The sequence below is a fragment of the Bos indicus x Bos taurus genome, chromosome 6 (genome assembly GCF_003369695.1).
Source record: "Bos indicus x Bos taurus breed Angus x Brahman F1 hybrid chromosome 6, Bos_hybrid_MaternalHap_v2.0, whole genome shotgun sequence".
Classification (NCBI taxonomy): Eukaryota; Metazoa; Chordata; class Mammalia; order Artiodactyla; family Bovidae; genus Bos; species Bos indicus x Bos taurus.
In genome coordinates this window covers 112,914,485-112,935,390 of record NC_040081.1, presented here as the reverse complement: position 1 = coordinate 112,935,390, position 20,906 = coordinate 112,914,485, and the positions used below count along the sequence as shown (strand labels likewise).

Genomic DNA, 20,906 nt, shown 5'->3' with positions numbered 1-20,906 from the left:
CGGGGCAGGTGTGTGGGCCGGGTGACCAGGGGCTAAAGCTGCAGGCGGTCAGGCTCAAGGGGCAGCAAGCCTGGGGCTCCCCTCAGCCTGGAAGGGGGACAGCGCTAACTTTCCGATCCCCTGACCAAATCACCGTAACTGAACCACCTCTTTTATTTAACTGAGACTAGTAAGTGCATTTGAAAATATTCAAATAGCACGATGCTCAAAGTCAAATTTTACCATACTTCGGGGTGAGAACTCTAACTTGAAACCAAACGGCAGTGAATGTAAGCAACAATTTTACATGACTTTTTATTTAATAAAACCACGTATTTACAATTCAAAAAGCCCTAGTTTGATACACTTTACTAAATAAAATTAAAGGTTAACTGTACAAGCAATTAAAACATGATATGTAGCAAGTGTTATCAGCAAATTATTTAAAATAGTCAAAACCGGAGCAGTTAAAAAGTACCCTTTAAAGTGGACATTGTTCTAGATGAGATTTCAGTAACTGGTGGGGACACAGCAACCGGCTCTGAGGTGCCAGCCACAGAGGCCCCAAGCCTGACATCTCACCTTCTGAAAATCAGTGGCACCGGAAGTGGAGATGGCCGACTTCCCAAGGGGGCTGCGCTTCCAATTCTGTTTCCAGTTTTCCGAAACCAGAACAGTAAGCAGAGAAACGCAGCCCTGTGCGGTCCGGCAGCCCTCTGCCCTCTGTGGCAAGTGGCTGAGCGACCCTGGACTGGGACCTTGAACTTCCCAGACTCCGAGGTGGACACAGCAAGCCAGCAGAGAGCTCATGTGGTCCCTGAACAGGTCATGAAAACGTCCTCTAAACTACAGATCCGGAAGGGCTGCAGAATGGCCTGGAATCCTGCTTAAAAACGCAATGCATATACAGTGCTACCCAAAGAGACTTACGTCGAACCATCCAACAGCCACGTCAAGGGCGGGGCGGGGCTGATGGCATGTGGAGGTGCACAAACGCATTCTCAGCAACTGCCCGCGGCCTGGCTGCGGCGCCTTCTGTCACCACTTTGGGAATGTCTTTATGTACAGTAAGAAAATATACACATCTTTCACAAACAGAAAGCCCACGTCATGGGACAAGACCAGGTACGTCCACGAGGAAGGGCGTGACGGGGCCGGCGGCCCGTTTTTGGCCCGGTTACGCTCAGCCTCTTGAGGAGTCCGGGACCGGCTGCCTCAGCGCTCGGCGGAGACAGAAGGCCTCCTCCAAGGGGTCAGGCGGGTCAGTGCTTCAAGGCTGAGGCAGGAAGTGGTGGGGGATGCTCTGCAAGCTCCCCGGGGAGTTCAGCCAGGAACACGAAGGGGAAAGGACACGTGGGACAGAGCCGGGGTGGAGGGCATGAGGACGGCCAGCGGCTGGGCAGCCTGCTTTGTACCTGAAGTGTCATCGGCGGGCAAGGCAGGTGGAGAAAAACCTATAAAAGTAACGCCGTGGTCAGGCTCCACCCCGGGGGCGGGCGTATGGCTGCGAAGGGCGGCTGGGCGGCAGGTGCCCACGGGCCCTCTCTCCCCCAGAGACCGGCGCGTGCGCGCGTGGGAGCCGTGTCCATGCGGACGGGCCTGTCCTTTGGACTTCTCTGTGACGACGGTCTTCACGTCTCTGAATTCAGATAACCAAAGCTCTTAATGCAAGGTTCGCCAAATGCATCAAGAAAAGCTGGGACAAAAAGGTGGCTAATGAAGTGGGGGGGGATGCTGAGAATTCCTGACAAGCTAACTGGACGCGTCCTGCTCACCCGGGTCCCCACAGCCATCCACTGAATCCACCGTGTCAGGGTCACCGCCCCAGGGACCACACCTGCCCTGCAGGGACAGGAGGAGCGCCCCATCCCACGCGGGCTGGCCCAGTCTCCGGGGAACCAGCGGGCGGCCAGGGGCGGGGCGTCTTGCCTCCCCTCGCCCGGCTCAGAGAGGCTGGCTCTGCTCTAACGCCCGTCTCTGCTGCCGCAGGGTCTGGGTGAGCCACCACTGCTGGACAAACGGGGCTGCGGGCTCTGGGACAGTGGGGCACCCCCCGGAACCTGAGCGTGCACTGTCAGCCCCGGTGCTGGAATTTTGTCAAGGCAACGTGGTAAAAGGTCAGCCTGAAGGTCAGATCGTGTGTGCTCCGGGGAGACCACGCGCACCAGTGGCTGTCCTCTGAGAGCCCGTCTTCCTGTCCTGCTGTCTTTGGTAGGCGGGCTTTAAAAACACGACCTGCGGCTCTGGAAGGATTACCTCGGCAACTAAAATCAGCAGTCCCTTTTGGACTAAAATATGTAGATATGGGCCAATGCCACCTCTGAGGTCTCCCAAGTAACATTTCTCATGCAACTTGGCTAATGAAAAATTGTAATGTACTTTCCGGTAGTTGACATAAAAGCATTACAATTTAATCAACTTTTGCTGAAATGAGGGGAGGGAATTAGCCACTGCCCTATTTTTAAACCATGCAGAATACGCAGTGGTTGGCCATGGTCGTCATTCCACTGAGCTTCTTAAGGCTTAGCCTTGGTTTAATTCTTTAAAAGTGTTTGTTTGTTTGTTGTATTGTGTTTAAGGCCAACTCCAGCATTAGGGATCAAACGTGGAAACAGCCCCTCTCCTCCGGAGCTGCCAGGGCATCCGCCTGAAGCCACACAGGTGCCACGTGGAGCCTGCTTCCCAGCTGATCACGAGTCCACCTGCCTCGTCAATGCCGCAGAGATGGGCTTCCTTTCTCCATTTCCCTGCTGTCCTTCTGCAAGGCGGTCAGCACCTGGGAATCACAGGGAGACACAGGTGGGCGACTGGCGACACACGGACACAGGTCCTCACGTCCTCCCTGGTGGCCACTCCTCTGGTCCACCTTCCACATTCCTGCAGACTCATCTTTCTACCGTGGAATCCAGGTCACACCCTCTCTGGGCTAGAATGTTAGCCCAGGGACTTCCCTCCGAGCACCAGCCGCTGAAGTCAAGGCCGGGCTCCTGGGCTCTGCCCTCTCCAGTCTGGCTCCAGCCCCCCGCGCTCCCCACCAGCGGAGCCAGGCCCTGCCTCCAGAAGGCTCACACGCCCTTGCGCCTTCCCACGCTGCTGGTCCCTCTGCCCCGTCCCTTTCTCCTCACCAGGGAATGACTAATCCTTCGAAGGCCCGCAAGACACCAGCTCCCGGCCAGGCCTCTCCACACATCCCCAGGGTGATTAGCTCCCTCCTCCTCGCTGCTCGGAGCTCTAAGTTAACACCTTCATTTTTAAAAGCATGACATCCCACTGTGATCGCTTAACAACAGCAGGGACAGGACGGGCCCAAGTGCTGCAGCCACGCAGAGCACTGCCAGGCACCTCCCACAGAGCAGCCGTGTAACCCGCACAGCGTGGAAGGCAGGGAGCGGTAGACACTCACACGAGCGACCCGCTAAAGGCCACACCACTCACACGGATCCACACTTACATGGGTCTTCTTTCGGAACCAAGGGGATCTCCAGAGCACCAGTTCCTGAACCTCCTTGGGCCCAGCACTGGACCTCTTTAGGCGAAGTACAAATTACAGGGGGTATGAGGGTTTCAAATACACGGCACAGAAGGGCTAACGGCAGATAGAAGCCCCCTTCTCTTCCTGAGTGAGAAGGCCAGCCAAACACAACCACTTAACTGTTTGCTAAAGCACAGCAGGATCTTACCCTTAAGCACCGTATTTAGAGAAACGGGCACAAACCACAATTCCCGTGGCACCTGGAACCCACTGCCAGGCCAACTTCCATCACACCCACTATCAGGGGCGCCTACTCTCGGATAACCTGTGACCCGGTCCTAACCGGTAATGTTCACCTGAAACGCAAGAAGCAGAATGGCAGATCTGGACTCGGCCCGTCCGTCTGTGCATGTTTCTGCCGGTGTGTGGACAGGGGCGGGGGCGGACTATGAAACACACAGGGAGGTCAGCAGACCACAGCTGTGCGAGACGGACAGCCAAAGCAGCGAGGGCTCTGAGTGACGGGCACGGTCATCAGGAAGGGCCCTGGCTCTCTGCACCTACTTCAGAGCGTGAGTGGAAGGGGCCGAGTCCCGGGAGACTCCAGAGCACGCTCACACACAGGTGGGCATGCACCTGCACAGTCCAGCGGGGACCCCACTCAGAGGCCCTGCCCAGCCCAGCGCTCTGCAGTCTCCATCCTCAAACCCTTGACACTGATTCTGAACACAAGGCCCCATACCTTCATCGCGTGTTGCCTATTTATTTCTTAATCAGAGAAAGGCTCTTTTTCCCTCTCACCAGATCCCTGATAATTATATAGCCGGTCCTGCTCACACAGGAGCTGAGGTTTGTGTTTTTTTAACAGCTTACTGAGACATAACTCACACACCATAAGTAAAATTCACCCACTTTGTGTGTTCAATTTGGTGGCTTTTAATATACTCACAAATAACATGCGGCCCTCGGCACAGCCAATTTCAGGGCATTTTCACAGGGGCACAGGTAGCCCCTGCCCCCCACGCGCCACGTCCCATCTCTACAGCTCCCTTCTGAAACTGCACGGGAACGGGGCCTCGCAGTGCGTGCTCTGCAGTCTGGCTTTCTCACTTAGCGCCATGCTCTGAAGGTGCACCCGTTCTGTCGCATGGGTCAGCACTTCACCCCTTTTCATAAACTGAATGCATTTAGTTCAGAACTGTAACTCATAGCGCTTAGCTAAGCAGAGAGCAGTGCCCCCGCCCTCTGGCTGGTAAAACCAGGGGAGCGTTTCACAGTGTTACCCAAGGGCCCACAGCAGCTGTGCTCTTTCCCTAAAGACCCGGCAGGAAGGCAGGCCACCAGCCAGAGAGCATCACAGCTGGCGAGAGAGGACCAGCTCGGGGGCAGACCGCAGGGCCCAGGGCAGAGGGGACCCTCTCTGGGTAATAAACTGTGTACTCTAAAAGGGGTGAAGTTTATGGTACTGTAAATTATTAAAGCTGTGAAACAAAAATAAACAGGCCGCTAACTAAGATCAGAGAGAGACAGTCAAATCACCTGTGAAGTAATCTGGCCAAACATAAAAACTGGGAACCTCCTCGAGCCTCCAGGTCTGTCAATTTACAGGAAAGAGAGCAGAAGGGCCACGATGAACACCACAGGGACAGAAGGAGCAAAATCCGCACTGTGACAACTGCTACTGGACGTGGCCTCGTTTCTTCACTAAGTAAAGGGGAGGGAGAAGTGGAAAGGGAGGGTCACCCTGTGCACTGTAAGAAGACGCAGAAGACTGTCATCCAATTACAACGTGTAGGCCTTATCCAGATCTTGATTCAAGCAAACGACAAAGCTACTGCTGATGTCTGAAAACAGAAATCTGAAAGCTGATGGGATACTTGACAGGCTCACGGGGATTGGCTATTCTCTCTTCTTCTATTTTGAATGTACTTTAAATCTTCCACTAATAAAAAAACCTGTAAATCAGGAACAAGCACTGTATGGCAAGGACAAGCCTCCCCCAGACTTGCTGCTCAGGCGGACTGAGCACACACAGCTCCTGCGGCCGGGTGTTCTAGTTCCCTTTCATAGGATAAAGACTAGGAACCAGGCCTAGGAGCGAAGTCCAGAGGGGAAGCGGGGAGCCCGGGAGGACGCGCTCCCATGCGGTCGCCGGACGGCCCTGAGGGCAGCTGCCGGAGCCCCAGCAACACGTCTGGGGAGCCCTCCCTGCCCCTCCCCTCCCACACTGAGGACACACAGCCCGTCTCTGGGCCTCCTCCTCTGTCGGTGCGATGGCGACAGGTCAGCCCCCTTGGCTCTCTGTCTCTGGGATTTAAAAACAGGGGGGAAGCTTGGTTTACAAAACGCTGTCACCAGGCGGAGGGCCCTGTGCTGCCACTGCTGTTTAGTCGCCCGGTCGTGCCTGACTCTCTGCGACCCCGGGGACTGGACCCCCAGGCTCCTGTGTCCATGGGAATACTCCAGGCAAGAACGCTGAAGCAGGTTGCCCTTCTCTTCTCTAGGGGATCCTCCCACCCAGGGATCAAACCTTCATCTCCTGAATTGTAGGCAGGTTCTTTACCATCCGAGCCCCCTGGGAAGCCCCTGTAGGAAGGGTGGGGAGATTTTTCTTCTCCAGCTCCTTCGCTAAAAGAGGAAACGACTGTCTAAGACTCTGTGTGGCAGAGCCAGGCCCCAAATCCAGGGCACCTTCTAGAGGGCTGGTTCCTCACAGGGCGCTCCACATAACCCGCTTCCTCAACCAGACGGGACAGGGAACAAAAGCCCACTCACCTGAGCCCACTTCTTGTTTCGACTTTGCATCTGAATGCTGGCAATGGAAGCAAAGAACTCCTCGGCGGGCAGGTCCTCCGGCAGCCGCGTGAGGAACTGCGCCACGTGAATGAAGTCCATCCTGGTCAGGACGTCCTGGAACAGCCTAAGGAGGCCCAGGGCCGTGCGGAACAGGAACTCCTCCCCGTCTCGGCAGAACACGTCCCAGACCCGGCAGGCCAGGTCGAGGGGCAGGGACTTGCTGTAGAGAGTGAAGATCCTGGGGGAGAGAGGGGGCGTCAGGTCCCAGAGGTTCCACGACGGAACCCTGGCTCAGGGCCGATCCTCGCTGGCGCTCCTGAGCTTAGGCCCTTTCACACTTCAAGTCCTGGGAGTGGGGGGAGCTGGTGGAAGGGCTCTGGCCTGCATTCACGCTGAAGGTCAATTCAAACATTTTCTAAAACAGCATGATCAGCTTTCACAAAGAATCTCAAACAACACACAGCTTCCGAATTAGACACCGTACTGCATGCAATGCGTTTATCACGAACCTACTCTGTGCTCATTATCACTCTGAGGCAGGCGCTAGACGTTAAGTCAATAAGGCAGGCAGAGCTTCGCTTGGTGGGAAATAAAAACTGCAAACGGAAACGTATAACTGAATCGACGCGCACGCACCTGGTGTCTGAGGAGTGCTGCACACGTTCCTCCCGGCAGGGGCCACAAAAGGAACAGGGTACAGTTTTCAAGTAAATCTGACGGTGGATCACAGGAAACTGATCTCATATTTAAAACTATCAGGTGAAAACAGTAAGTGAGACACAGCTATGCATTCCCTTAAAAGACTGTTGACAATCGCAATTCAAACCACCAAGCACACAGTCCCGGGTGACCGGAGCATGTCAACAGGCAGGTGAGTCCAGGCTGACTGTGTGGAGCCCAGTCCTCCCGCCGCCCCGGGGCCGAATCCGGGGCATCTCCTGACCCCACACCCAGACGGATGCGCCACCCACCTGGGCTCCCTCGACCCCAGTGCTCTGAGGACGCGCTGTCCGCCCCCACCCTCCCCACAGATGCTGCCCCCAGGCAGGGAGCTCCAATCCCCCCCTACATCGGGCCCAGCATCTGGCATCTGTGTGACACACCTGTGTCCACAAGCCCCCAGGCCACTCCGGGATGTCACAGGTGTCAGGGAGCGGGTCTCACTGCCCTCCCACCAGATAGTCCTCACTGCTCCTGGGAAATCACTTTTCCACAGGCTGCAGTATTCCCCGAGTGCCCACGCTGACTCCAAGAGACACGCAAGGGCCGTGAAGGCACTTGAACTCAGGTGCTGTGCTCAGGCTGCAGACCGCCTTGGTCAGGAGGTCCTGTCACCCAGCCTTTACAGCAAGACTCTCCTGCAGTGGGGTCTGCACCACGCTGGCAAGTCTGCTCACAAGTTGCAAGGCTCTCTGCCTGCCGAGACCTTCAGGGTGTGAACTCCACCCTCACCCCTGGAAGGGTGCTCTGCCCCCAACACAGCCTTTCCTCTAGGACCTGGGGAACGGGCATGCTTGAAGGCAGTGCATTCAACCCAGCAAGCTAACGAAGACCCCATAATGCTCGTTACTTTGCCGACAAAGCTCCGTCTAGTCAAAGCTATGGTTTTTCCAGCAGTCACGTATGGATGTGAGAGCCGGACCACAAAGGCGGCTCGAGTGCCAAAGAACTGATGCTTCTGAACTGCGGTTCTGGAGAAGACTCTCGAGAGTCCCACGGACTCCAAGGAGATCCAACCGGTCAATCCTAAAGGAAATCAAACCTGAATATTCATTGGAAGGACTGTTGCTGAGGCTCCAATACTTTGGCCACCTGATGAGAAGAACTGACTCACTGGAAAAGACCCTGATGCTGGGAAAGACTGAAGGTAGGAGGAGAAGGGGACAGGATGAGATGATTGGATGGCATCACCGACTCAAAGGACATGAGTCTGAGCAAGCTCCGGGTGTTGGTGATGGACAGGGCAGCCTGAGGTGCTGCAGTCCACGGGGTCGCAAAGCGTCGGACACGACTGAGCAACACACATTCAGGGCCACCCCTTGTCAGTGCTTTAAACACAGAGATTCAAGAGAGGTTAGATTTCAAATCAGATGCTCGAAGAGGGACACAGAGGTCTGAGAAAAACCACTGCAGCTCCTAAAGAACTAGACCCTGCACCCGTGGCCTGGAGCCCAGCGTGGGCCATGAGCCCTCGGGCACAGGCGAGGGAAGACCCCCTTACCTTTAAAGCCACAACAGGCCTCTGCCTGAGCTTCCTACTGTCTCAAAAAACAGAAAGCCACCTCATCACTTGGTCTAGAACACAGTTTGAGAGAGCGCTAAGAGATCTTTGTTTTGAGTCCCAATCTGAACATTCTCAACTGTAGAGGACATTTTATTTTTAAAAAATGAAAAGCAAGTGACCTAATCCCCAATACCATTTACCTGCCGATTCACAAGCGAAAAATCACACCTTTACATCTTAAAAGCAGAGTAGTCTTAAGGGCAAAAGAAGACTGATAAAATTGAGTGGCTACAGGCAAAGAGAGAAACAACAGAAGAACTTTCTCTAACACAATATTCTTCAGTTCAGGTTTGTGCGTGGTCTTTGTAAACTGCTTCAGATCCACTGTGAAGCTGATGTCCCAGTGATCAAGAGTGCCACCCTCACGGCAGGGAGCAGTAGTTCCCCTGATACTTACTGTTACGTGGTTTTAAAAATGTATCCAAAAAAAATACATTTTAAACACATTAGAAGTATTGTCTATGGAACAGAATGAGGATGGGATAAAAAGAGTAACTACAGACAAACGACTTAAATGAAATAGTGACTAGTTTACCATGAACTCAGAAGTATGATCAACCTAATCCTCTTCAACTAACATTTTTTAATAGATACTTTTTTTTTTTCAAAACTTTATTTTTTGGCCACATGGCGTGTGGGAGCTTAGCTCCCCAACCAGCGATCAAACCTGAGCCCTCTGCATTGGAATCGCAAAGCCTTGACCACTGGACCACCGGGGAGGTCCCTCAATTTACATTTTTTTTTAAATTCACAAGAATTCACCAGTCAAGCTGTTAGCAACCACCTGCCTTGCTGAGTTGGCAAATACAGATTATCTGCAGGTAGCATTTCTTGTGCAGAAACTGTTCAAAGTGCAAAAACTCACAGTGAGCTCAGGATGAACTAGCCAAGCCGAGTCCTCCCCGCCACCCCCGCAAAGCAACGCCTTGCTGAAGGCTTGTGATGCCCTCCTGCTCGATCCTGCAGACCACCCCCATCACTCCATGAGCAGCTCTTGAGATCTGAGCCCTGCTGATTTTAAGCCGCACATCATAAACGGCTTTTAAAGCCTGCTCTACGCCAGCCACTGTTCTTTGTGGTGAGAATACGCAGAATCCAGCAGAACAGACAGCTTTCCCTGCCCTCGTGGGTAGAAAGGCTGAATGAAGCACAAAGAACGTCCGATGTGCATTCAAATAAAAAGCAGGGTGGGAGGCAGGGACCGGCAGTCTGGGTGTGTGAACAGGACGGTCAGGGAGAGCGTGTGACTGAAAAGCGACACTTCCGCAAAGCCTGGAGGAGGAAGCCCCAGATAGAGTGCACGTGGAGCACTCAGCTCAGCTCGGAGGCAGAGGAACCCAGTGCGTCTGCTGACGGGCCAGGAGCCACTGCGCTCGAAGCCGTAACGGCCAAAGGGAGAACCCGTGAGGATGCCTTCGGGGACCGGGGCCCAGCGTGTGGACCCTACATGCTGCCGCAAGGCCTGCAGGCTTCCTTCTGCATGAGATGGAAAACGAGTGAAGGCGCTGAGCCGGGGAGGGGCCCGTCCACTGTGCTGAGCTCTTGCAGGGGAACGCAGGCCTTGCCGGCGCGGCCACTGGACCCACCAGGCGGGTCGGCACCGGACTGCAGCAGAGGGGGGCAGCCCGAAGCAGAGCGGACGCGGACGCACCTCACGGGCAACGCGGCGGACGGGTCTGAGGGCAACTCCATGCGTGGAGCTGTGGGACCTCTGGCTCGGACCTGAGCTCAAGTCACGGGACATCCAGGTGGATACGTGAATCAATTTGAAGTTCACAGGAGGGCTCTGGGGCTGGCGACAGTTTGTGTATAGATAGTGCCAGATAAAGGAAATATTCTGGAATCACAGAGTAAAGAATGTCAAATGCTGCTGCAAAGTCAAAACAAGACAGAGACCTGATCACCAAGCTTGTCGTTCATGTGGAAACTATAGACTGTCTGATACACAGTACCATTTACTATCTTCAGGTACTGAAACGGAAGCGTTAAGGCCTCGAATCTTACTGTATCTTAAATAAAACGTGCCTTTTAAAGAAAAGCATGTAGAAGTTTTCCCCTGACAACATGTCTCCTCACCACTGCTCGGCCTTAGATGGCCCTCCCGGGAAGGCTGCTTCTTGCGCCTGGGCTGGGCTGGGCCTCTCCCATCAGCTGCTCACACGGCCCCTCACACGTCCGTCTCATGACAGCCATCAAACGGGGATGGAACCCTAGCCGCCCTCCCTACTCTGAGCCCCGAGACCCAGGAGGCCTTCCAGCAGCCAGCTCCCTGCCCCTGGGCTCCTGCCCGGGGCCATCTGTGCCCCACCCAAGAGTCCAGGGTCCCTGCCTGCCAGCCTCCTGCCTCCGAGGAAGTGTTCCCCTCCCATCCTCCCCTAGAGCGCGGCGTTCAGACAGCTCCAGGGTCCCCAGACTTCCTGCCTCCCCTCCCACCTCCCCTTTCACTGGAAAACTGTTCATCAGCAGCAGCTGTCAAATGCTTCCCTGTATCTTCAGCGGCTCAGAGTCAAAACCAGTGAGTGAACAGGACTCGGAAACAATGCTCTCACGCTTACTATCGGAAGAGCTTATCAGGTGCGGGTGGACAGCCACTCGGCTACCGCAGGGCCGAGGTGAGCCCAGCGTGGCCCGTAGCCCAGCACCCGCCGTCAGAGCACGTGGATGAGGGGGCTGCTGCGTGCACGTGGCCCCTCCAACCCCCCCCCCCCCCCCGCCTCAGGGCTTCCCACCTGCTCCCCACAGGGAGCCCTGAGCATCATCCTTCTCCAAGCAGGATGAGCTCCAAGCAGGATGAGCATGAGGAAGGCAGGACAGAAAGGGAAGGCTCCCCGGCCCTCCCAGGACTGTGGTGCACTTCCCGCACAGGAAGCGGGAGCCCCAGGACTTCTCACCCGCAGGACAGGCGTCCTGTGCTCCCCAGTACGACTGCACGTTACTGCACTGGGTATCAAAAAAGGACAGCTTCAGGGCTGCTCTGGGGGCTCGGTGGCCAATGCAGGAGAGACAGGTTCGATCAGTGCTATGGGAAGACCATGCCTGGAAGTAACTAAGCAACTGAGTAACTAAGAACTAAGTAAGAGAGTAACAGTTCTGAGAGTTCATCAGAACTGCTGAGCCTGTGCCAACAGCCCGGAAACCGCAACCACTGAGCCTAGGAGTGACAACTACTGAAGCCCTTGTGGCCTGGAGCCTGTAGTCTGCACCACCACCACCACCACGAGAGCCCGCACAGGGCACGAGGGAGTAAGCCCACCCGCCACAAGCAGAGGAAAGCCCGTGCAGCAGTGAAGACCCAGCTCTGGCAACTAAATAAAACTACTTTTTAAATGACAGCTTTAGGTACCAACTCAACTAATTACAAAAGAAATGTCCTTCTATATTGCTAAACTAACAAAGGGGCTAAAGGCACATAAAAGACAACGAAGACAAACCATGTGTCCCCACGTCCCCCGTGACGTATGTAAACCATGTGTCCCCACGTCCCCCGTGACGTATGTAAACCGTGTGTCGCCACGTCCCCCGTGATGTATGGAAACGTGTGTCCCCACGTCCCCCATGATGTATGGAAACGTGTGTCCCCACGTCCCCCGTGATGTATGGAAACGTGTGTCCCCACGTCCCCTGTGATGTATGGAAACGTGTGTCCCCACGTCCCCCGTGATGTATGGAAATGTGTGTCCCCACGTCCCCCGTGATGTATGTAAACCGTGTGTCCCCACGTCCCCTGTGATGTATGTAAACGTGTGTCCCCACGTCCCCCGTGACGTATGGAAATGTGTGTCCCCACGTCCCCCGTGATGTATGTAAACCGTGTGTCCCCACGTCCCCCGTGATGTATGTAAACGTGTGTCCCCACGTCCCCCGTGACGTATGGAAATGTGTGTCCCCACGTCCCCCGTGATTTATGTAAACCGTGTGTCCCCACGTCCCCTGTGATGTATGTAAACCATGTGTCCCCACGTCCCCCGTGATGTATGTAAACGTGTGTCCCCATTTCCTGCATGACGTATGTAAACATGTGTCCCCACGTCCCCCGTGATGTATGTAAACGTGTGTCCCCACGTCCCCCGTGACGTATGGAAACCGTGTGTCCCTACTTCCCCCGTGATGTATGTAAGGGGAATAGAACAATTTTGTTTTTGGTTTTCCTTTTTCCTGCCAAGGCTTCACGTTTCCAGTGGCGACGTCTCACCTAACTGCTGGCCTACAAACAGGGAGCAGGCCAGGGAAGGGAGACGGGGAAGCCAGGCCTGGAGGCAGAAGCTGCTTCTCAGCAATCGATGGTGGGAGAACTGACGCCGTCCTGCGCTGCTCCTCAGAGTCAACAAGCAGCACACGCTCCCAGGCCTGGCGCTGCCCTACACGCTCCACCTGGGTCAGCCACGGCCACCCCTGAGGAAGAGCCGTCATCGTCTCCACTTTACAGGTGGTGGTGGTGGTCAGTCACTCAGTCGAGTCCGACGCTTTGCAACCCCGTGGACTGCAGCACGCCAGGCTTCTCTGTCCCTCACCATCTCCTAGAGCTCACTCAAAATCATGTCCATTGAGTCAGTGACGCTATCCAACCATCTCATCCTGTCAGCCCCTTCTCCTCCCGCCTTCAATCTTTCCCAGCATCAGGGTCTTTTCCAATGAGTCAGCTCTTCACATCAGGTGGCCAAAGTACTGGAGCTTCACCATCAATCCTTCCAATAAATATTCAGGACTGATTTCCTTTAGAATTAACTGTTTGGATCTCCTTGCAGTCCAAGGGACTCTCAAGAGTCTTCTCCAGCACCACAGTTCAAAAGCATCAATTCTTCAGCACTCAGCCTTCTTTGTGGTCCAACTCTCACATCCATACATGACCACTGGAAAAACCCCAGGTGAGGAAATCACAAGTGAAGGGAGGATGCAGAAACGTAAGTTTTAGCCTGAGGTAAAAGAGGAATCAAATCCCTTATGATTATACAGTGGAAGTGAGAAATAGATTTAAGGGCCTAGATCTGATAGATAAGAGTGCCTGATGAACTATGGACTGAGGTTCGTGACATTGTACAAGAGACAGGGATGAACACCATCCCCATGGAAAAGAAATGTAAAAAAGCAAAATGGCTGTCTGAGAAGGCCTTACAAATAGCTGTGAAAACAAGAGAAGTAAAAAGCAAAGGAGAAAAGGAAAGATATAAGCATCTGAATGCAGAGTTCCAAAGAACAGCAAGAAGAGATAAGAAAGCCTTCTTCAGCGATCAATGCAAAGAAATAGAGGAAAACAACAGAATGGGAAAGACTAGAGATCTCTTCAAGAAAATTAGAGATACCAAGGAGACATTTCATGCAAAGATGGGCTCAATAAAGGACAGAAATGGTATGGACCTAACAGAAGCAGAAGATATTAAGAATACGTGGCAAGAATACACAGAAGAACTGTACAAAAAGATCTTCACGACCCAGATAATCACGATGATGTGATCACTCACCTAGAGCCAGACATCCTGGAATGTGAAGTCAAGTGGGCCTTAGAAAGCATCACTACAAACAAAGCTAGTGGAGGTGATGGAATTCCAGTTGAGCTATTTCAAATCCTGAAAGATGATGCTGTGAAAGTGCTGCACTCAATATGCCAGCAAATTTGGAAAACTCAGCAGTGGCCACAGGACTGGAAAAGGTCAGTTTTCATTCCAATCCCAAAGAAAGGCAATGCCAAAGAATACTCAAACTACTGCACAATTGCACTCATCTCACATGCTAGTAAAGTAATGCTCAAAATTCTGCAAGCCAGGCTTCAGCAATACGTGAACCGCGAACTTTCAGATGTTCAAGCTGGTTTTAGAAAAGGCAGAGGAACCAGAGATCAACTTGCCAACATCTGCTGGATCATCGAAAAAGCAAGAGAGTTCCAGAAAAACATCTATTTCTGCTTTATTGACTATGCCAAAGCCTTTGACTGTGTGGATCACAATAAACTGTGGAAAATTCTGCTGCTGCTAAGTCGCTTCAGTCGTGTCCAACTCTGTTCAACCCCATAGACGGCAGCCCACCAGGCTCCCCCGTCCCTGGGATTCTCCAGGCAAGAACACTGGAGTGGGTTGCCATTTCCTTCTCCAGAAAAATTCTGAGAGAGATGGAAATACCAGCCCACCTGACCTGCCTCTTGAGAAACCTGTATGCAGGTCAGGAAGCAACAGTTAGAACTGGACATGGAACAGACTGGTTCCAAACAGGAAAAGGAGTACGTCAAGGCTGTATATTGTCACCCTGCTTATTTACCTTATATGCAGAGTACGTCAAGAGAAACACTGGGCTGGAAGAAGCACAACCTGGAATCAAGATTGCTGGGAGAAATATCAATAATCTCAGATATGCAGATGACACCACCCTTATGGCAGAAAGTGAAGAGGAACTAAAAAGCCTCTTGATGAAAGTGAAAGAGGAGAGTGAAAAAGTTAGCTTAAAGCTCAACATTCAGAAAACTAAGATCATGGCATCTGGTCCCATCACTTCATGGGAAATAGGTGGGGAAACAGTGGAAACAGTGGCTGACTTTATTTTGGGGGGCTCCAAAATCACTGTAGATGGTGACTGCAGCCATGAAATTAAAAGACGCTTACTCCTTGGAAGGAAAGTTATGACCAACCTAGATAGCATATTCAAAAGCAGAGACATTACTTTGCCAACAAAGGTCTGTCTAGTCAAGGCTATGGTTTTTCCAGTAGTCATGTATGGATGTGAGAGTTGGACTGTGAAGAAAGCTGAGCGCTGAAGAATTCATGCTTTTGAACTGTGGTGTTGGAGAAGACTCTTGACAGTCCCCTTGGACTGCAAGGAGATCCAACCAGTCCATTCTACAGGAGATCAGTCCTCGGTGTTCTTTGGAGGGAATGATGCTAAATCTGAAGCTCCAGTACTTTGGCCACCTCATGCAAGGAGTTTACTCACTGGAAAAGACTTTGATGCTGGGAGGGATTGGGGGCAGGAAGAGAAGGGGACAACAGAGAATGAGATGGCTGGATGACACTCAGACTCACATCCATCACCGACTCGATGGACGTGAGTCTGAGTGAACTCCGGGAGTTGGTGATGGACAGGGAGGCCTGGCGTGCTGCAATTCATGGGGTCGCAAAGAGTCGGACATGACTGAGCGCCTGAACTGAACTGAAAAGAGGAAAGGATCAAACCAGTCAGTTCCAAAGGAAATCAACCCTGAACATTCATTGGAAGGACTGATGCCGACGCCGAAGCTCCAATACTTTGGCCACCTGATGAGAAGAGCTGACTTATTGGAAAAGACCCTGATGCTGGGAAAGACTGAAGGCAGGAGGAGAAGGGGATGACAGAGGACAAAATGGTTGGATGGCATCATTGCCTCAATGGATGTGAGTCTGAGCAAACCCGGGATATTGTAAAGGACAGGGGAGCCTGGCATGCTGTAGTCCGTGGGGTCACAGAGTCGGACATGACTTGGCGACTGAACAACAAAAGGGGAAAACTCACCTCGCAATGTCCTCACTGAGAAGACACCACCGGAGACCTGGACCTTCAACCACCGACGTCCAGCTGTGCCCAGAGCATTCCCCACCCACTGGCTCCTACGAAGGAGCTTCCGCCCCCAGCGCTGGCTTGGGAAGTGGCCCTGAACCCCAGCCCACCCCACCACGGTGCTCCCAGTGTCCTAAAAACTCAGACAAGGAGCATAGACACTGCTAGGTAACTACTCAGCCTCCTTGGATTCTGTGCGATTACATAAAACAACATGAAACAACAGAGAACCACACGCATTTAAAAAGTGAAGGTAGTTATGTAAGTCTCCGTTGAAACTAATTAACAAGCCTAACTCTTCCCCCCACAATCCTGGAAGCAAGCAGAGAGAACCACCTCTGAGCCCCTAGAGCACCCTCCAATTTGATCCCAAAGGTGTTTCCACGTTAGGCACCAGCCCTGAGCAGGGGCTGCAGACAGCAGGTAAGTAATGTGAACCCTACCTCAGCACCCAGGCTCTGGTCATCCGCCAGGCGGGGGTGGGTGCACCAGTGACCACAGGCTATGTGAGTCCTTCTGCCTGAAGGTCCCCCAGCCTCAGGCTCCGAAACCTCCTCCCACCCTCCGCACATACGCTGAGGAGGCCCCCACATGGGGTGCCAGATGCGACTCAAACACCTGCTGCTCAGCAAGACAACTTTGCTCTGGAGGAGTTTTTAGGTACTGGGCTGGATGAAGCACAAGCTGGAATCGAGACTGCCAGGAGAAATATCAATAACCTCAGATACACAGACGACACCAGACTTATGGCAGAAAGTAAAGAAGAACTAAAGAGCCTCTTGATGAAAGTGAAGAAGTTGGCTTAAAACTCAACATTTAGAAAGCTAATAAGATCATGGCATCCGGTCCCATCACTTCATGGCAAATAGATGGGGAAACAATGGAAACAGTGGCTGACTTTATTTTTTTTGGATCCAAAATCACTGCAGATGGTGACTGCAGCCACGAAATTAAAAGACGCTTACTCCTTGGAAGGAAAGTTATGACCAACCTAGACAACATATTAAAAAGCAGAGACATTACTTTGCCAACAAAGGTCCGTCTAGTCAAGGCTATGGTTTTTCCAGTAGTCATGTATGGATGTGAGAGTTGGACTATAAAGAAAGTTGGAAAAGACTCTTGAGAGTCCCTTGGACTGCAAGGAGATTCAACCAGTCCATCCTAAAGGAAATCAGTCCTGAATATTCATTGGAAGCTCTGATGCTAAAGCTGAAACTCCAATATTTTGGCCACGTGATGTGAAGAATTGATTCATTTGAAAAGACCCTGATGCTGGGAATGATTGAAGGCAGGAGGAGAAGGGAACGACAGAGGATGAGATGGTTGGATGGCATCACCGACTCAATGGACATGACTTTGAGAGTAACCTCTGGGAGTTGGTGATGGACAGGGAGGCCTGGTGTGCTGCAGTCCATGGGGTTGCAAAGAGTTGGACACGACTGAGTGACTGAACTGACTGAAACCGGAAAGTAGAAGCTATGAATGAAAAGGATGCTGGATGCCATGGAAACAAAACTCTTCCGTCAGTAATTTCACCCCAACCTGCCTTTAAGGTAGAGACTCGGTACGATGACAGGATCTCCAAGTACCACCAAACGTTCAAGAAACGTTAATCAGGATACAGATGTTCTGCTTAATTATTCCATTAATTCAGGATTATCTATTACAAAACCTATCCATGCCTCCTAATAACTCTAATATTTGACAGCAGTGGGAAATATTCTGACAAGTTAACTGACTGCATGTCAGTTCTCCCACAAAACACGGACATCTGATGGTCTGAACGATGGAAACTCTGTAGGAAGCTGGGAATGGAGGGCGAGAGCCCGCTCGGCCCCCTGTGTCTGTGTGAGCTGAGAGGAGAGACGAGCACACTGGGTAAGATCCCTGCCAGGAGGATGGCCTCAGCAAGTGAATCTGAGTCTCCACCGTGAAGTCTCTGCAGCGCTGGGCAGACGGCAGCCCCTGAACACGTGGGGAGGCGGGCACCCGTGCGAGACACAGGCTGGACTCCGTGCACCTCAGACCCGAGGAAGGGGCCCCTTGGGAGCGGGTGCATCCCTGGGTCCAGGACTCCAAGCCCAGCATGGGGCCGGGCACGGGGGTCACTGAGGACACCGACTGCACTGGGTCCACTGCGGGGGCAGCGAGAAACAGGGGTGCTCTCATGAAGGGAACCCCAACCGCTGTGGGGAGGGGAGAGAGAGGGGTTCTGGAAGAGGGGCTCTCAGACTGGGCAAGACCACGTCTTATAAAACTAACGCAATAACCCAGGGGGTGGAGAAAGTGTCCCGCGATGGAAGAAGGAGCAAGTCCTAAACGGCTCCTGGCAGGCAGACAGGTCTCCCATGAGCACCCACACGGCTCACCCAGGACACTCAGCAGCCAAACCGCGGGGCCCACAGCCGTGCAGAGGGCCGGGGGCCCAGGGGGTGGGGGTAGCGACCTGATCTTCTGCAGACACCCGCACAGCCGTGTGTGCCTGAGGCAGCCCTGCCGCTGGGGAGCAGACGTGGCCGGGGAAGGGGCTGGGACACAGCAGAAGCAGGATGAGCACGGAGAGAGGGCCACCTGGGCTGCCCACTGCGGGACGGGCCTTGCTGGCTCCCTCTGTGCTAAAAGGGGACTGCTCCAGGTGCTGTGAAGATGCAACAGGGCAGCGGTGTCTCTGAAACACCAGCCTCTGGGGCAGGTCCTGAGCAACCCTTTCCCTGGGCTTCCTTCCCTCCTTGTTCCTGCTCTGAGCTTCCACCTGCCCGTGAGCACCGCACGGACAGCCTGGGTCCCTGCGGACGCGCTCAGATGTGCACTGCGCGGTTTCCTGGGCTTAGATCAACTCAAATACCTACTAACGACCCCCTGTGCGCCCGGCCCCGCGCTGGGACTGCAAACACAGACAGGGCACCCATGGCCCTGATTCCAGGAAGCAGCCAGGCCCCAGCACCAGCAGAGGCCGCACCCAGGCACCGCGAGCATCCACAGGGCCTCAGGCTCCAAGCACATCACGTCACAAGGTCTAAGGGCAGGAGTCCTCGGAGCGGCCCTGCACCCAGACACCTGCGCTCTGCTCCACGTTCACCACCCACACGTCCGACCCTCGCCGCCCACGCTCACCAACACATAGACTGCAGCTCTGGGGCCCTCCGCACAGGGTATGCTGCCTTGGTTAAGAAATCCCTCAGACTCAACCCACTCCGAGGGGACGCACGCAGGCTCTGGAGCTGGCCCTGAGCTCGAACACCAGCGCTGCCATCCAGCAAGCCAACAACCTCAGGCAAGTCATTCTGCCTCGCCGAGCCTCCATTTCCTCACGTGTCAAACAGATGTCTTACGATTTGCTCCCGGGGCCTGTTCTAAGGGTTGGATAAATGAGATACCGTGAGAAGTGCTAACAGATGCGAGTCCCTGTGGCCTGGGCCCCTCTCCCCCATCACCCTGGAATGAAGCAGAGACGCTCCCTGCAGTACATGCTGCCCGTCGTGGCCGTCACTGACCGCTGCCCTGTAACACCATCGGCATGGAGCAGCAGCAGCCTGGTTTTTTTTTTGCACAAAGAAAACAGAAGACTTCAGCATGCTCTCTACACATAATAAAGGCTGGTGAGTATTGTTTCTTACAACTGTTTCTGTCATATACGTTATCTTATATTGCTCCAAACACACGGCCACACACTGCGTCACAACACACAACTGATTTACTTTTGCAAGTCAGGGCAAAAATAAGCTTGAGAGACACTATTCCAGGACAGTGTTTTCCAAAGTTCCTCGTGAGCCGGGAATCCTAAGACTCTAACTCGGTGGCCTAAGCAGATAATGTCAAAGCTGAAGACTCTGATCCCATATGACCCTCCATTGACACTCTTCAGGCCTGGGAATCTGCGAGGTCAGGGTTCACAGTCAAATCTCACAGCACAGGTGCACAAACAGGCGTGTAGCAGGACAGTCTGTGCAAGAGTTGAGTGTTCACAGTGTGGAGAAATCATTTGTTGGTTAAATGGAGGTGACCTTTAACCCTGGCCCCAAACACTCCCAGACAGGCCAGGCCAGCCCAGCCCCCACCAGTGGCGGCTTTGTGGCCTCACGTCTGGACTGACCCACAGTGACACCAGCCCCGACCTCCACACCCTCATCCCCAGCACGAATTCAGCAGAATTCGAACGGTTCCGGGATTCAGGACAGAAGCAACATCCCCCAGGCTTGCTCCCACGGGAGCAGACAAATCAGCTTTACTTAAAGGGCGGGGCCTCATTTCAGAAGACATTTGGCCTTTGCCTTGTAGAGGTAAGCCTTTGCCTCCTGAAACAAGTAGCACAGAGGAAAGCCAAGCCCGCTGTGTGTTCCTAGCAGCTGTGGGCTCACTGCACACGTTGGTGCAAAAACCCAAACGGCCTCTCGGTCCAGAGACGCCTCCTTCTGCGAGCTGGAGGCCTTCGCAAGGCTGGTGCCCCGTACAGGGCCCTCAGAGGCCAGTCGTCTGGGTGGACAGACGAGGCCACAGGCTCAGGGAGGCTCCTCAGCCGTGCTCGGGCTACAGGGACGTAACGGGAGTGGCCGGAGCTCAGGCGGGATTCCGGGACCCAAGACACCGCTCCCTGTTCCCCAGGAGGCCCTGGCCTCCTCACCTGGTGCCCGGTGGGGGACACCCCAGCCTTTCCAGCCTCTCCTCAGGCAACTAATCCAACCTGCATGAAGACTTCCTGGTCTAGGCTCCAGCAGGAATTCTCTGGAACCCTGTATCTGTACGGCCACTTCGATGTCCGACAGGTGCCCTAAAACCACCGTGTCCAACACCGGCTCGGCTCGCCATCCTGCCAAGCCCAGCCTGGCGCGGCTGACGGCACCCGCGGCACCCCTCACG

The 20,906-nt window shown here is 53.7% G+C and overlaps 1 protein-coding gene across 4 annotated transcripts in view; it reads right to left on the bottom strand.

Moving 5' to 3' along the window:
• Positions 1 to 270: 270 nt before the first annotated feature.
• The window catches only part of TBC1D14 (TBC1 domain family member 14), a 109,057-nt gene continuing 88,421 nt past the window's right edge, over positions 271 to 20,906 (bottom strand). For all 4 annotated transcript variants that reach the window (XM_027545102.1, XM_027545103.1, XM_027545105.1 and 1 more), the window contains 2 exons: positions 6,227 to 6,485; positions 271 to 2,755 (listed from right to left, as the gene is read on the bottom strand). In XM_027545102.1, the coding sequence (XP_027400903.1) occupies positions 2,690 to 2,755; positions 6,227 to 6,485 (325 nt within the window). In that variant the 3' untranslated portion in view covers positions 271 to 2,689. The remainder of the gene's footprint in view (positions 2,756 to 6,226; positions 6,486 to 20,906) is intronic.